Raw genomic sequence first — 17553 nt, 5'->3', positions numbered from 1 at the left:
TGAGAATCACAATGCCAGCAGAAACACTAGGTTGGGTCCCAGAAACAGTATGTTACTGTGTACAGTTTCTAATGTGCCTGATTTCTGAAGTCTAACTGCTAACCTCCAAAGATGAATAATTAGCCAGACTGCAGCAGTGCTCTGGTACAGTGATAGTCTCCTATTCTGGTGCTAGCTTGTTCAAAGCCTGCTCTGGAATATCTTTTGGTTGCTCCTCTTTATCGTGGACATGTGCTCTTAAAAGGCAGGAGCACCCAGAGCTGCTGTGCTAACACCTGTCCTGTTTTAGAGTATTTCAGAGCAGCCTCTCAATCAGTTCAGGAGGTTGTGAGGTTACTCAGAATCTCTGGAACATCCCGATGCTTGCTTTACCTTTGCGTTTGTAAAGGTGTTTTTCAGGGAGAGCTGCGTGGAAAGAAGGAATCCTGTTTGTCCTGGGAAAACGTCTCATTGCTAAAATGAGGCTTTTTAAGCGTTACTGAGTAGCTAAATATTGTATTAATGTACCCATGATACAGGCTGCAGTTTCCTTCTCCTAAAATGTCTACAAATCACTAGAAAACATGTGATTTTATTACATTGCTCTAAATAAATGCTCTAAATTCTGACTATTTACTCCTGTTTGCAGAAATTTGCACTTCACCTTTCCTACCATCTCAATTTGTGATTTACATGTAGAGCTGTGATGTAAACAATACAAAAATCGTTGTTTACGTCTGTGTGTCGGCGCGGTGCCCGGTGAGGAGGGGGAGAGCCGGGGCCCGGCGGCTGCCGGCCGTGACTCAGCGCTTTGGGGAGGCCGGGAGGCCTCGCAGCCGGCCGGCACTAAACCCCGGGGCCTCGCCGCCGCCTCGTTAATGAGTAACAACGGGGGGCCGCTCCGGGCGCGACACCTTCGCCCCGCGGCCGCTCGGGGCTCCGGGGCAGCGCCGGCCGCTCCCGTCCCGGCCCCGCCGCTCCAGCCGGACACGCCCCTCTCCCAGTCTCCTCCGCGGCTCCCCCTCCCAAGCCAGGCGGAGCTGGAGCTGGGAGCGACGTCGTTCCTCGCCGCCGCCGCCTCTCCCCAGTGACCGAGGGCACCGGCGCTGCCTGAGGGGGCCCCGTTGTCCGGCCGGCGCCCGACGCCTCATCCCCCGCCTCTGCCGGAGCCGGTACTGCCCGCGGAGCAGCCATGAGCTGGGGCACGGAGCTGTGGGTGAGTCCCGGCTCGCCTCTCATTGTGTCTGAGATTCGCCGCCTTCCCCTGTCTGCTCGGGCGGCTGCCCCGGGGAGGCGCGGAGCGGCCGGAGCCGAGGCGCTGTGCTTTGTTCGGCGTAGGGGCGGCGGGCAGGGGCTGGGGCGGGGCGGGGGTCCGGCGCTGGCGGAGGGCGGTGGCGCTGGGCCGGGGGCCGCGGCGGGGCGGGAGCGCCGCGTCCGGGGTGCGGTGCGCGCGCCGCCTGCGCGGCCATGGCGCTCCCGGGGCGGCCCCTCGCCCTCCGCCCGCCCGGCGCGGTCACGGCGGGACGGGCGCTTTGTGTGCGGCCGGGGGAGTGCCGCGCTCGGCGCCCGGCGGCGCGGCCCTCACCGCGCTCCCGGCACGGCTCGGGGCGGGGTCCCGGCGCGGCTCGGGCAGCGGCCCGCACCGGGCAGCCTCGGGGCGGCGGCACAACTGCTGCTCCCCCGAGAAGCGCCGGGCTGCTCACAGCAGCGAAGCGTTTTCAGCTGCCGGCCCTAACTAGACGCAGCTACTGTATAGCTTTGTCTCTAAAAGTACCGCAGAATATTGGCTAACACTGCATTGTGTTTGTTTTAAATACGAAAATTGGGAGCAACGAGACAGGCAGTTTCTGCCTCGCGTTAGCTCTTTCCTTAAGGCTCCCCCCTTCCCTCCGAAGGCTCTTTGGCCGTGCCGAGGACGGCAGAGGGGTTTCTCCCGGGGGAGTGCCGGAGCGAGGCACGGCGGTGTCGGCTCGCATGGCGGGGTGGTGGATCTCCTCTGCCAGGTTTCCTGCTACTCGTGGGAATGCTTAGGCATAAAATAGAATACTACTAAGCAGTGTTTAACGTCCCCGCTTTAAATGCTGCCTGCCCTGCATTTATTTGCTTTTAAAAACTGTGAAGCAGAGACTTGTGCTAAGAAAAAAAAATACAGAAAGATAAACGTTGCAGCTTGAAGTCTGGTCCAGGAATTCTTAATCAGGACCTAGCATTACAGGTGGTTTTTGGGGGGTTTTTTGTTTGTTTTTTTTTTTTTTTTTTTTTAAGCATTGGATTAAATACCTTGATCAATATTTTGTAGTGCAGAGCCACCAGTCTGTAGAGGAGCAAAGATCTGCTCCACACGCAGCCAAGTGGTTGCCCGAGGAGCCGGGGCAGCCGTGGCGCTGCGGGCGGGGTGCCTGGGTGGGGCGCGGGACTGGGAGCGCCCGCGGAGCTCCTGAAGCCACCTGAATTGAGTTGTGTCTGATTATGCAAAATGAGGATGTAACAGCATCACGTGTACTATGCCGAGAAGACTGATTTAATAGTATTTAGGGGTTACTTTAGTGTTTTGCATAGTACCTTGTTCTTCACTAGGATTTGTAGGCACGCTGAGAATTCAGACAAAATATGCTTTTTAAGTACTGATGATGCTGCTGCAAGCCTGAAATCTAAAACTGTTGAGACATTGGCAGTGAGGAGTAAGTAAAAGCTGGGATTTATATTGGCCACACAAGAGTGTGTGTGCAGCTCATGGCTGTATGAATTTCAGGTGAGGGGTGAGTGCCACTTGAGAGGAGTGGGGTTGGCATTTGGGTGAGCACTGACTGTAAGCACTCAAATATGTATTGCTTTACAAAACAGAGTTTTAGCTTACTCAGATCTGCTCATTTTTGCAGCCTCTTAATTGTGGTTTTTTTTTTTTTTTTTTTTTTTTTTTTTTTTGTTCAGCTTGTAAATGACAGGTGAAGGTTTTTATATTCTTGTAAATGACAGTCAAAGGTTTTATACTCCGTCTTGTGGTCAGTTTTGTATGAAATTGCTTGTCTTTGTCCTGCATTTAAGAAGCATATTGAAAAAGATGGATTTTGACCTCAGACTTCCTTTTAATGACAGGCATTTAACTCACGGTGTTGTGAAACTAGCTGAAGTTATTTTGACCTACTATATTTCTTTTCTTCTTAATCACTAATTCTTATGCATTAGTTGGAAGAAATAATGCCAAAATTTTAAGCTAAAAGTTTTACTGCAATACTTCTCTTTTAGCAGAATTAAATGTATTTTTTGCTTGGTATCTGGAGATGACCTGCAACTCTACACTGAGGTAACTTCCTCCATAAAATGGTCTGTTTGTAACTATGTAATTAGACTTTGACAATGCAAGTTTTTGCATTACGGGGTACCTTTATATTTTTTTAGTTGAGTTTAATTATACTTTAAAAAATCAACTATGTTATGAATCAAACCAGTTTCTTAGCTGGAAGACTATTCAGGGCTTCACTTACTGTAAAAACTTTAATTGTTGTAACAACTTGTGCTGGGCAAGTAAAGATTACTTTTTGGAGATCTGGCACAAAATCAAATTCATTAAGAATTATCTTAAATCTAGGTTAAAAACACAAGGAAAAACAGTATTGGGGATCTTCAAAGATAGAGCTCTGAACAAGATAAAAATAAATTCTTAGACACATCTATGTTCTGGTGTAGCAATTCCTCCATCATTCCCTGTTGTGAGCGTCAGTGGAGCTTCAGGAGGCAGCCTGAGCTGCTCTGTGTTTGCTGATGGCAGCAGGGCACGAGGTGTTCAGTCCCCAGCTGCAGAGAAAAGAAAACCTCTTCTGCTCAGAATTTCTGGACACCTCATTGTGCCTAAAGCTCTCCTTCATTAGTGCTTTCAGCTCATAAAATAGAATTTCTCAGGGTTAAGTCTGGTATCTAGGTCACAGTTTTTAAAGACATTTGCACTTAGGTATATATGCTTCGCTAATTCATTGAAGCATATTTGATGATTCTGTATCATGCTTTTTTAATATCTCCTTAACTCTGCCTTCTTAAATTGTATCTCTTCATGCTGATTCACAGTTCTGAGGATTTTTAAAAATTGTTGTGGAGTTTTATACTGTATACTATTTTGGATACAGTAAAAAAATGAGCACAGATTAATGTAGAAACAAATAAGGAGCCAGAAGAAAAATTAGGGGATAAGGAAGGCAACTCATGTCTGGTATTTATGTGGTAATTATTAAATATAGCAATTCTGTTATTGAAATGATACATATGTTAATTAAATGGTTACATCAGGGACAGGACAAAGGAAAGATTTTCTTTGGCCAGTATTTTCTAATTCTTTAAATTAGGTAGCTGTTTGTTTTTTAAGCAAGTTTTTTTTTTTTTTAATGAGTACACCACCATTCTCTGAAGTGAGTGTGCATTGTACCAAATGTGTATGTCTTGATTAGACTAAAGCACGTGGTGCTTTTCAGTGTGTCTTGGCCAAAAAGCATAATCTTTGTTGTGTTTCTTTTGATAGCATTGTATGAAATAATGTAAATTAATAATAACAAAATAAATGTCAAATCATTTAAGCCATCCTGGATTAGAACTGTTTCATTCCACAACATTTTCTGTGCTGTGGGAAATATGCTCTCCTTTTCTGCTTTCTTACTACAATAGAAAATTTTGATTATGCTTTGAAAGTAGTATTCAACAAATAGTTTTATTCTAATCGGTGTGTATCTTTGTGGTCACTCTAGCATGTTCCTTATGGTATAACCCAAGATACTTTGGTGAACTGCTTTGCATAATATTCTCTTAAGGGTTAGAACAGAGTAGAGAGCACAGGCAAGTCTTGTCTAATTCAGTTGAAATGTATTTTAATATTGGGTGCCAAATTTTCCTATCTCTGATATATAATTTCTTTGTAGAAAACATTTGTTAAGCAGTAATCATCTGAAGAAAGGTGGCACATAATTGAAAAGTAGCATTGCTGCACTTCATTAGTAGTAGAAAATTGCTGCTGTTTACTTAGATACAGATACTTTTCAGAATTAACTTTTTGGAGTTTGTCATGCTTTTTTCAAATACTGCACCGTTATGTTCACCTCATGAGCAGTAGAAGCGTTTATACATTGAAGTTGTGGTTAGATTTGCATTTTTGCTTTATAAAGTGCCCTGACTTCTATCACACTGTGCTGCAATATCCAAGGCAAGAATAGATAGATGGACTAAAATTGGGGTGGGGTTTAGTAACTTTAAATATTTGGAAATAAAAATGATAGATTATGATACGTTTAAGAATCTTCTCAGCACGAGCATCTGTTCAGTGTGTATGTTTCTGTACATCTGGAGTTCTTTTTGTGGTGGGCGTGAAATGTACAAATAGCATTAACACAGAATATTTAAAAGATACATCTGGTTATTGCCATCTTGGGGTATTGTGCTGCTAAATCGAATGTGTAGTGCATTTGCTTTGATGCTAAAAGCTTACCAAGCTTTGGAGACTGGAGTGTAGCTGATAATGAAGTTCTTGGTGTAATGAGAGGAGACAGTGTGATTGGCACTCTGAAGTGGCTTCTTTGGAAATTAATTGAAGAGTTTGTGTTGTCTCTTTAAAAAAAAACCAACCAGGAAGGATACTTTATACTTTTTAACTTCGGATGCACGTTCTGTTGTTCCAACCCCTGTGAACTCCTTAATAGCAGTTGGCAGAAAAAGAGTTTGAATACCATGTCAGAACATTTTCAGTCTGTAGAACCAGTCTAGCCATCTGTTTCTCACCTCTTGATAAATATTTAAAACAGAAATTTTGCTGAGGGCTTTTTGTGCTGAGATTTCATGATTAAAAAGAAATGGCTATAGAAGATTTAATGATACTATTGTTGTGAGCTCCTTGGGGCCAGAAGCACACCATCTTTTATAATTAAGAAACCACTGGCACTGTAGAGTAGTATTTTAGAAATTAGTTATGTTGGACCAAAGAAAGATCAAAGTATACTTGGTGATGTGCTCTTTTTAATCTTTCCTTAAACAAAATTCATTCTGTGCATAAACCCAAGTTCTGTTATTAAAAATATTAAATAACTTGGTTGCATCAGTAGTTTTTCAAAAGCTGTTAAAATTTTTCTTATGCTTTCAGTACTGCTTTCAGACATTGTTTCCTCTTGCTTTAAAATCTTAGTCTTTTTTTTGTAGAAGATAAATCATGTGGTGATGTTGTCTAATCTTAAAAGTTGTCAAGTGTAATTATATATGAAAAACATCTACAGAATGTAAATATGAAAGAGCTTTAAAAAGTAGCTAACTATTATGTAGCATACTTCTGTTGTAGTAATTTACTGTATTTTTGTTCACTAGATTAGAACATTTATTTTTAGCTAAATATAAGGTTTTTTTCAAAGCAAAAACAGTTTCTCTCTTCAAACTGAGAAACCTTTCTTGTTAATGTGGATGTGGTTATGTAGTTACTAGCATTGTTAATACACATAAAAAAACCACTGTAAATAATTCTAAATGTCAAGTCATATCCCATACGGAAATTCCTAGGTGCTTTTGAATCCTAATATTTTGTAAATTTACTTTCCAGTGTGCTAACATATACTCTGTTAAAGACAATAGTCTATTTAACAGGGGCACATTTGAGAGATGGAATGTGGATTTTTTTTATTTGTCCCTGGATTTCTCTGTCAGCTTACCCCAAAGGCTGTAGCAGCAGTCTGTATAGATGGTCTCTTCAATGGGTGCTCCTGCTGCTGCTGTGGGCTGCAGATGTGTGCAAGGAATGTGTCTTGTGGCTGCAGTATAAGGTGACAGTGTTTTCCAGATGCATGGGATGGTTACACCTTTCCCCTCTCTTGGGTGACATGCTGGGTAAATGCCCGATCGCTGGGAGGTTCCAGTCTTTCCCAGGCTGTGCTGGGTGGCTTTCCTCAGCCTTGGGAAGACCTGAGATTTCCAGCTAGAAAGTTATGTAAGGATCAAATACTTGGTTATTGAAAGTGTAGTTACTTCTGGCTTTGGTGTGAAAACAATTGTACTGAGTTTTAGTTGGAAATGTTTGTCCATATTTTTCCAGCAATTGTCTGGTTCATAAACATCTGACCTTTTTGCTGTTTTTTCCAGGAAGGGTTGTGTCATTGTCATGAGACTTTTATCAGTTTGGATTTGATGTTGAACATAGTTTAGGAATGCATACCTGTGTCTTTGACTATCTGTTTAGAAAGTGTGGTTTTTTTGAGTTTTGAAAGCTTTATCATCTGATATCTATTAGAAAGGCATGTGTTTTTATTTATGGCCCCACTTGTTTACGGACTTGGAAGTGTATATGATTTTCAGTGAAGCTTGTACAAAGATACATGGGACTTTACTAATCTGGAAGTTCTGAACACTGGAAAAGTATTGCTGTCTTGTAAAGGATGTATGCACTATCCTTGTTGATAGTACAAAATCTGAGAGTTGCCTGGATCAAGATTTTAAAAGCTGCAGCTCTCATTTGATTTCCTGAGAGAGAATAGTAAAAAGGTTGTTGGAGATTGCAGGATCTTTATCTCAGCCAAGCTGAGGAGTTCTTTAAAATGTGTATCTGTCAAAATAATGATCTCTGGAGTGGCAAATGCCTCAGAATTTGTGATGGAAAAAATCATGGGAAGATAAAAGTCTGTTGGCAGTATGCTCATGAGGTGAGGGTTGCCCCAGTAGGTATGATTGGTGCTTTCAGCTGTTTGCAGGTAAATGCTGGAAGACAGAAGGTTTGTTGTTATTGCTTGTGTAGATTAATCACTGATGCTGTAAATGTACTGATATCTAAAAGTTAATTAGTGTTGTATTTATATTAGTTCTTACACTGGATTGATCTGGGTGAGACCCTCATTTGGTAATATAGTATCTTTAAATACTTCAGTCCTTACATTTGCAGAGCACTATTTAATGTTCTTGGTTAAGCTAGTAATTGAGTAACATAGGGTGTTCTATTTTTTTTTGCAGAGGGGAAGTTACTTGACACAATTCAGATTAAATTTTCATTGTTCATGCAACACATGTGCATACTTTTTAAAGAACTTGAGTTCATTTTGGTAGAGAAAAGAATTCCCTGAAGTCCAGATATGTTCAGCTTTTTCCTTGTAATGGTGAACAAACTGTTCAGTGAAAGCTGAAATTCCAGTCAGATTGTTTCATTTTGCCCCTAGTGAGTTTACGTACCCCAGTCCCAGTGCTCTCTTGGCAGAAGGTTTAGAGGTTTGTCTTCAGATGGATGTCAGTGCTTCAGCTGGATGGGAAAAGGAGGGGAAAAAAGTATTATACTAATAAAAGCCTTCTGGTTTTCATTAAAATGCAGACCCTCTGCACTGACTTTGTTTATGGAATTATCTGCAATAAGTTTCTGCGTTGCTGGGGTTTTTTTCAGCTAGAAGTTCTAGTCTAAGAGGGAAGTGGAAGGAGTATTACATTTCGTAATGGGCTGAATTGTAGGTGTATGGAATTTTCTGAAAATTTCTACTGTGTGGAAATTTGAAATAGTTACATATAAGATTCTTGAATACCTTTTTTTTTTTCTGTTAGAACTCTGCTTCTGCTTTGTCATTTGCAATAACAGGGCATTGGACTGATTAAACTGTTTTCTGGCATTGTGCTTTGTACATTTCCCTGTAGTTCTATTGCTGTTTACATCTTTTGAAGGAGAAATGCAGTCTTACTGTGAGCTAAAAAGCTAATATTGCAGGACCTGAATTTTTCTTGGGCTTTAATGTGGAACTCTTGTGTCATCTTGGGCAAATAAACATTTTTGTCCCTGTTAGTTGGGTTGTACAATTAGATTATACTTCATTTGTTTTAATCAAATTAATATTGTAGCAATATTTGTAGAATACTTTAATATTCTTTATGTGTAAGGGCACATATGGTGTTTTAAAATGTTGAAAGTAACCTGTGCACTTCTATCCTGGTTTTGGAGGGGGTAGAGTCAATTTACTAAGTAATGGCTGGTACAGTTGCTGTGATTTGGATACTCACAAATGTTTATTCCAGAGGCAAGTACCATGTGAATCCTTCTCCCTGGCTGGCACACAAGAAATACTACAACATGCTTTTTTGTAGTTCTGTATTAAGTATAAGATACTTTTTCAGCATTGTACAACGAAATTACATCCACTGGATTTGAGTTTGGAGTTATTTAAGTACTAAAGAACTTCTGAAATATGACATCAACTGCACTGGAGAGTTGAGAGGGAGCCTTAACTTTTGGCATGCTTGAGGTAACCAGATGTGAGTGCAGGTGATGAAGATGGGTGTGCCTTTTGGATCTCCATCTGCATTGTAAATCCTTTGTAAAGAAAGCATTTGATTGCTGGATTCTTTCTCATGGTGGATGCCCAATTTGAGTGGGTGTGAAAACCTCACTTTGTATATTCTGGTTGGTAGAGTAATTGGAGGGTGTTTTCTTTGAATATGGGTATGCTTCTTGTACACTTTGTCTTTATCCCGGATGCTTCATTTCTTTCAATTATTATTATTGAAATCAATCACGGGAGTGTATTTTATGTTTGTATTTACGTGGAACCTACTGCTGTTAGTCACACAGTGTCCGTGTGTTGTGCAGCATTGTGCACAAACTCAGTCTAAAGAGCATCCTCAGTCCAGTTACCTTGGAGCTCCTGCAGGGGCTGGGTCACCAAGTGCTGGTGCTGGGTGAGAGTTGTGCGGAGCCCGGTGCTGCTCAGCACAGTGGGTGCGCAGTGATCTCAGCCGCAGCCCCCGCGCTGTTCCTTTGGGCAGACCTGTGTCATGTTTGCAGGGGATGAGCACCCAAACAACCTAAGAGAATGCAGGAAATACTGGTTGAAAAGTACAAGGGAGGGTTGGTGTCTCAAGTGAAGCAACAGTAATCCTTTGGTATGATGAGGTAATAAGCGGGAATCAGCCAGCAGTGCCCTTGAAAGCGAGGTTAAGAAGCTCATGTTTGATGTGAGAGAGATGATGCACCCAGATAGTGCTGGGTGAAAAACATGTGGGTGAAAGGATAATCTCTCAGTACAGAGAACAGGATGTGGTGTGGCTGAGAAACGAGATGGGTAGAGAATGCCTAAAGATTGCAGATATTGGAATGGCTAGAAAGAGACTGATTTAAACAAAAAAAGAGAAGTTGTTGACAAGTTTTAGGATGGACATAGATTTGAGATTCAGGAAAGAAGTCATGATCAGGTGAAAGAAAGGTTAAAATTTGAGACTTTAGTGTAAAAGACATAAATCAGTCAAGTACAGTAGCTGCAAAGATATGATGTGCATTATATGCTCTTAAATGAAATGTTTTATCTTAGTTTTTCCCTGAAAACAACTTCACATTTGTGATTAGTAAATGGAAAACTGTTTGAAGGTTGGCTATGGATGACTGATGAAACAATTTTTGTTCTGGAGAGTCAAATGTGGGTTCCCTCATGCCCCTAATACCTACTTTATTTGGACCCTAATAATGCAGGTACTTATTTACATATTTAATTTTACCAATGCTTGTTCATTTTATGAGCAAAGATCTCACTGGATCAGTGAAACTCATTAATGTGTGTGAGACTAAATACTGTATTATCAGGAAATTTTCCAAGCCTTGTTTTGTTTTTGAGAAAGGGAATATTTGCAAACTAGCTCTACCTGTAGCTTGTAGTTGATGCACAGCATTATTTAAATCAGCAACAATTACTGATGTTATTTTCTTTAATTAGTGGATCTTTTTCATGAGTTGACTATGAACTGTGAGTTAGAAGAATGAGATGAGGATATGTACTTGGATTTATAAATGGTGAAAATTTTATTTTCAGACTTTTTATAATTAATGAAAAGCTTTATCTCATTAAATGTGGTTTTTATTATTAGGGAAATTGGCTAAACAACAGATGATGACATTCAAGATCTGTGCAATATGGTCAAGGTGTTACAAATTTGTTTGGAGGAGGGCAAGAAAAGGATGAACTTGTCTTGAAAAGTTCTCCAGCATGTTGTAATAAAATGGTAAAAATCAGACTGGAATATCTGGTTAGGTTTCGTTTCTAAGAAGATGGCATGTTTAAAGAGGAAAAATTAATTTCTTGGAAATAAATAGTAACTTATCAGGAAAATACAAATGTTTGGGATTTTTCTACGTTGTAATAATGTGAGGGGAATGTAGTCTGTACAGTTCCATGAAGCCTAACTAGAAATGTCACCATGTGAGGCAAGCTGAGCAGTTGTGTGAAGTATCCTGGCTCTGCATGATACTCAAATATTTACTCCTGCAGCAAGAGGTGTGGTGGTCTGATTAAGTGTTTAGGTTGAGATTGAGGAGACAGGGTTGTGGAATATTTGTTTTGGTTTATCTTGATTGCCTCTTTGTTTTGTAAAAGCTGTGAGGTCTTTTGTGTTATTTCTGCTGCTGTTTTGCAATCACATAAACTAGATCTTTTAAATTATCTCCCTGAGTTTGAGACCCTGTTAATATTAAGACCTCTCTTAAGAACAAGGGTAACTTCTTTCCAAAATGGCTTTTTAAGAAACGTGTTCGCTTTGGTATTGGTGGTAGGGAGAGTAATTATCACCTTCCCAGGAGCAGCATTGCAGTTCCTCCTGTGCTAGCCTGGCACTTGAGAGATCCCCTCGGATTTCCCCAAGTTCAGCTTCATGTTCTGCATTCTGAGACAGAAGCAGTGAGGTAGGAGTAGCTGAGTGCAACAAGAAGCTTTTACTGGAAGAAACATCCCCTTAGTGGATTGGAATTGGAGTTTTGTAAAACCAAGGATTGGCTCTGTGTATTGAACTGCAGTAGTTGCAAACAAACGTGGGGTTAGGCAGAGTGTGCTACCTGCTCTTCCTGCTTGCATCTCTTAGCCCCCAGTGACTTCCAGTTATTTTGGTTCTGCAGGGTTGTCGTTCAGTTTCACTGGAATCTCAATAGTTGAACTGAAATCATTTTCTTAAAAGAGTTAAAATAGTCTTAAATATGAGATGCTGGTGGTATTTAAGCTTAGTGATTCTTAGATGAAATGTTTTTCCATGTTCTGTCTGCTTTATACTTCAAGACTGTAATTGTGGGCTGTGTAATGAATACATTTTGACATCATTTGTAGAAAATCCCTTGCAATTTTTGAGAAAACATGTAATTGTCTTAAGGTGGTTGTGCTGAATGGCCGGGATTCATGCTTTTTACAATAATGAGGTAACCATATCAGTGCTCCAACTCAAATTTCAACCTTGAGTTTTAATTCTGAAAGGAGAGCTTCTACAGACCTTTATGCACACATTAGGTGGGAGTGCTGCTGTTAGTTTATATATACTTGATGCTGGGAAACGTGAATTTTAAGACCTTATATGTAAGTGTTTCTTATGATCTTGATAGACTATTTGTAGTACTTTGCATTTAGCATTTTAACTTCTAATCATGCAGGCATAATCAGACTGTAAGTCAAACCTGAAACTTGTGGCTTCCCTGACTGCTTTTCTTCATTATGTCATTGGAAAAGAGGTTTGATTTTTTTTGCTGACTTGTGTTCATTTGTGGGAAGAGGATCATGCTCCCATATCTCCCTAGTTAATCTGACAGTTGCTTGGATGTTGCTTTTTTTTTGGTTATCCTTGGTTTTTTATTATATGAAAACAAATGTTTTCACAATTAACCTTGCAATTTTTTTTAATGCAAATGGTGCATTCTGCTCCCATAAAAGAGTAATAATTTTGCATGTTCTTATAAAGCATTTTAGGACACCTGAGAAATTAATACTCCTTGTGACTGTTTTGTGATATGGTATATGATACCATAAGAAGAACACTCAAAATTTAGTCAAATATATTTTGATAAATTACCTTTTGAATGTTTTAAATATTTATTATTTCTTTGAGGCTGATGGGAACAATAGTATCAAATAGTTTCCTTTCCAAATCATTATCTTTAGAAAAAAAGTAGTTGACTGGTGTGTGTCTCTAATTTTCCACATATGCTAAAGATGCACTGAATTCAGAATGCTGTTACAAGTTAATTAGCTAAATTTAATTTTAGTTTTATTAATTGTCTATCTAAAAGATATGGATGGTTTTACACAATGATATGTAATGACATAAAAACTAAAAAAAGAGATACCTGGGGAAAAGGCACTTGCTATAATTTTTTCTACCGCAAAATCATGATGGTTTTTTGATTACAAGTTGGCATGCTTTAATCACTGATTTTTAAATGTTTTTGCTAAGATATTACATGTTAAGGCTCCCCAGATATGAAACATCAATTTTCAGTGTTTTTTTAAATCAAGCTAGTAATGTTAAAAACAAAGTTGAAATTCCCATGTGCAATTAGGTGGTTTCAGTTTTATACTCAATGTAATAAAATATAAAACAGTTTTATGTACTATGGAAGAAATGGGTTTTCATTTTCTTATTATGTCATGTTTTATTCAATATTTGAGGCTGTTTGCCAGAATTTCTTTAGTGTTTCTTTGACAGTTCCTAGACCATTGCTTATTTACAGAGATTTATCCCAGTGTTGGCCTCTCCTCCCAGCTTTGTGTCACCAGTGAATGTGCTGAGGAGGCATCTGTCCCTTCATGCAGCTCATTGATAAATAAATATAAATATAAATGAAAATACTGGGCCAGTTTTGAACCTTGAGGTCCAGTCACAGATAAAGTACTGAGATTTGGTGCTTGTTCATCTCTATTGTTCAGATCTCCACTGGATTTTAGTGTGAATACCCTTCTATTTTTATGAGTTTAGTCATGAAGGAAATAACTGCTGCTGCTGAAGTACCTTTTAATTTCTACATTGACTATTCATTTGACTCTCAAAAAGAAATTGGCTCTCAAACAAGAAATTGGTGTGGTCTGCTGTCACTATTGCCAGTGTGACCCTGTGTTTCATGTTTATTTCTGTCCTGAATGTGAGTGCTGAATTGCTTCAGAAGTATGGACACTGATTATCCTATAAATTTGCTAACTTTCAGTATGGAGCTCCTGAAGTGGTGCAGAAGATATTTATGGACTGTCTTTTTAAAATGCTGGATTACAGAAACAGTATGAAAAATGAGCTGTTAAGAGTTTGGACTTTGTACATGTTTGTAAAGAATGAGTAGCCGAGCTATGACGGTTCAAAAGTGTGGGTTTTCTTCTCAGAACTCTGAAGTTTGTACTCAGCTTTTGTGTATGCAACTTCAGTGTTCAAATATGCTGTAATAGGGTTGTTTTACCTTTTTAAAATTGTAACTTTTTTAATGGAAGTGCACTTACGGTTAAATTACATCACTCCTCTTGTTTTCTTTGTAGTTTAAGGAAAAATGCCTTGTTAACCAAGGGAAACAGTATGTGTTTTTGTACTATTTGATATATCAGAGGAAGTACATTTCTACAAGAAATAAAGGTTTTATGAATAATGTTATTCCTACAATCCAGATTATGATTCCAAAGGCTGTGGTGAAATATAGGAGGACTTTGCTGTGTATTTCTAGGCTCATATCCTAAAAACTCAGAGAAACTGATACACGGCACAATTGTGTTACATTTTAGTGTTATCTGAATCACAAAATCTTGAAAAATTCCACTGTTTTGAAGGTGCCAGTAATAACATCTGCTTTTAGTTTAAATTCTTTATTCAGTTATGTTAATGTTACTACGAATTTTGCCTCAAAACCAATGAGTACAGTAGATTCCATTGCAAATAAAGGATGGGTGGTGGGGTTTCCATTTTCCATTTGGGTTTTTGGATTTGGGTGTTTTGTTGCTTCTGGGGTTTGTGTGTGTGTTTAGTTTGTTTTCTTTCAGGGTATTTATCTGTGTCTGAAATAAGGTTCCAAAGTGTAGAGGAAGGCTCCAATTTACTGCCATGTTAATTTCTTCTTAAGTGTATGGATTTGGTTTTGTAATCAAGTTTGAGAAGTATTTACTGTTGTTAGCAAGATATTTGTGAAGGGAAGAAGATGTGGCTACTATAGTCTTTCTCTTGAGCACTGAAGTGTATTTACAGGTGACACTGGAAAGGGAAGTTCACTTTTCGGTAGGACTTGTTACAGGAAAATCTTCTTGTTCATTGGGTTGACAAAACAAACAGCATATGGCAAATCAGTCAACAGCCTTCCAGTTCTGTAACTATTTATGTAACTGGTCCCGTGATCTCTGGTTTTCTGAAGTACTGAGCAGTGTCTGCTCCCTTTTAGTGGGGAGTGTGCTCAGAACAGTCCCTGGTGATTAACTCTGGTAGTATTTGCAGCCCTTCCTACACCATAAAAGGCTAATGATTTAATTCAAGAAAATTGAAGGGCTGATCAAATACCTATGAATAGGTATCTTACCTCTGAGTGGTTTAGTAGAGCAAATATTTGTTTACAAGCTATGAAGTTATAATTTTGCCTTTTGAATATCAATAGCAACAAATGTGAGGTTTATGCCTTTGTCTTAGGTCTGTCTGATGGGAGCTGGTACTAACACTAGGAAATACCTTCTTGTATTCCAGCTGCATTCACTATAGCTTCTGCATGTAGGAGGAAAGAGTAGCTGAGACAGTTTATCAGAGCTATGCTGAATGAAGAGTTTTGGCTGGGTCTCTGTGCTTGGAGCTAAAAGATTCATGTTACAAGAAGAACCACTATATTTTACTCCTGTACCAAGTTGTTGTAGGTTTACTGGGTATTTTAATTACAGCTGTTATGAGAAATGAACTTAAAGTTAAGAGCAGGATATGTTTGTTATATTCTTGTGCTGTAAGTTTTATTTTATGAGTTCATTGTTCACTCCAGTTGCTGTGTAGAAATAGTGTCATGAAGTGTGTTTTTAGGGAGCTGTTGACAAGAGTTTAAGATTCTAAAAAATGTACACCTTCATTAAATACATATGAGGAAAGTTATCAGGAATACACCATGGATCTATACCTTGCTTTCTGTGTTAAAATGAAGTTCTACCAGTGATACTCAGTGTCTGGATTCTGTATAGATATTTTTACACTATATTTGCCCTAATTGTCAGAATTACAAACAATATGATTCAACCCATAGGTTCTTTTCTTTCTCACTATTCTATTGAGACAAAGCCTGAAGATGCATCTTTTAAGTGTGAAGCACACTAGATTCACTTGTCTGTCTGGGATTTCTCCATCATATTTGTTAAACAGTTTATAACTTAAGTCAGTTGAAAATGGTATCCTACAGTCTACTTAATAGCTGAGCAGATAAATACAGGGAAGTGATATTTGGACGAGAGGGAAGTTGCCATTCTCCCTTCTTTTTCACCTCCCCCATCTGGCAGAAAGTACTTCCCTGTTTTAAATTTGTATCAGGCATCTTGGCTTTTTGATGAGTTCAGAGCTGTGACACTGTAATAATTTTAACTGTAGCAAACTCTATAGAATAGCCTCTAATATGCAAACGAAGTTATTTTGAATGTCACATTTCAGTTCAGTAAAACTCACTAAATAGTGCAGTGTGAGCTAGGTCCCATGGTGTTGCAGCTGGGCATGTTGTAATACAGTTGGTACAGAGTTTTGTGTGCACATGCAGATCTTGTTTTCTGAATTTGTGAGGTAGGGCATCTCAGTGCTCTGTAATATTCCATGTGCAAACCTTCTATCTTTCCCCTATTGCCTCTCTTTGTAACATGCAGACTACTCCCTGCTTGTCTTGACTGCTCTGTTCACTCCCTTAATGTATGGAGGGGAAAAAAACAGTGCAGACTCTGCTTGTTAGATGCTATGCCAGACTGGCCAGAGCAGGAATTTAACCCTTCACTGAAGAAGTTGTCAGTGGGTGAGATCCCTTTCTTGTTTGTACAAGTTTTGGAAAAACAGATCCTCCAGAATGCAAAAACAGATTCAGTCACATGTGCAAGGAGTGGGGAGTGTTGGAGTTGCTTGCTCGGTCAGTCTCCCATGGATGCATTTTTAATAATATTGTGGAAGTATCTGTAGTTGGTGGAGAGGCATTTAAAAGTTTTGAAAGGCTTCAGTAGTTTCATCAAGGGTTCTTTAGTCATACACTAAAACATTCACCTTGTACATGGAGTGTCAGCTCATGTAATAATATTTTGTAACTGAGGAACTTAATGATTGCTTACACGGTTTTTGAAAAATAAAAGTCTTGCATCAGTGTTTTCCAAGGCAGATAATTTGTTCTTGCAGACTTTCTGTAGGCTACCATTAATCATGCAGTAAATGTGCTGGTTTTGCACAGAACTTCTGCTTCACATGAGGCCTCACGTGGCTGTTGGTCATACAGCAAATTCAGTATTCTACTATTTCATTGATTTATAGCCTTACTGCTTTATAATCTGTTATTCTAGTGTTACTGGAAAGATGGGATTTTCTTCAGATATTTCTTATAATGAGCAACAGTATCTCTAAGCATTGTACAAACAGTAGTAGCATTTTTTTACTGTGATGCATGATATCGCACTTACTTCATTTAGGGTTAAACATAGTCTTCCTGTCTCCTATTTCAAGTGACATAACTAGGACTAAAATGTACTTATGCTTTCAGCCTCTTTATTAACAACCTTCAGCCATTCCCAGGAGACTGAGGAAGTGCCTGTTTTCTGGCTTGGCTATGGTGAAAATAAGATTTCTTGGTGTTTAGGGGAATGGACATAATTATATCCTTTGTATATACAA

At 39.4% G+C, this 17553-nt stretch overlaps 1 protein-coding gene across 4 annotated transcripts in view; it reads left to right on the top strand.

Moving 5' to 3' along the window:
* The first annotated feature begins 981 nt into the window (after window positions 1-981).
* Window positions 982-17553, top strand: part of FNBP1L (formin binding protein 1 like) — a 52762-nt gene continuing 36190 nt past the window's right edge. For 3 of the 4 annotated variants that reach the window (XM_054638016.2, XM_054638015.2, XM_054638017.2), the window contains exon 1: window positions 983-1195. In XM_054638016.2, the coding sequence (XP_054493991.1) occupies window positions 1172-1195 (24 nt within the window). In that variant the 5' untranslated portion in view covers window positions 983-1171. Of the gene's footprint in view, window positions 1196-17553 lie in introns of all 4 variants that reach the window. The other variant, XM_077182247.1, reaches the window with a different exon arrangement.

This window comes from Agelaius phoeniceus, chromosome 8, assembly GCF_051311805.1.
Source record: "Agelaius phoeniceus isolate bAgePho1 chromosome 8, bAgePho1.hap1, whole genome shotgun sequence".
In the NCBI taxonomy this organism is placed as follows: domain Eukaryota; kingdom Metazoa; phylum Chordata; class Aves; order Passeriformes; family Icteridae; genus Agelaius; species Agelaius phoeniceus.
The sequence above is the reverse complement of the archived record's forward strand: the minus strand, read 5'-3'. Positions and strand labels throughout refer to the sequence as shown.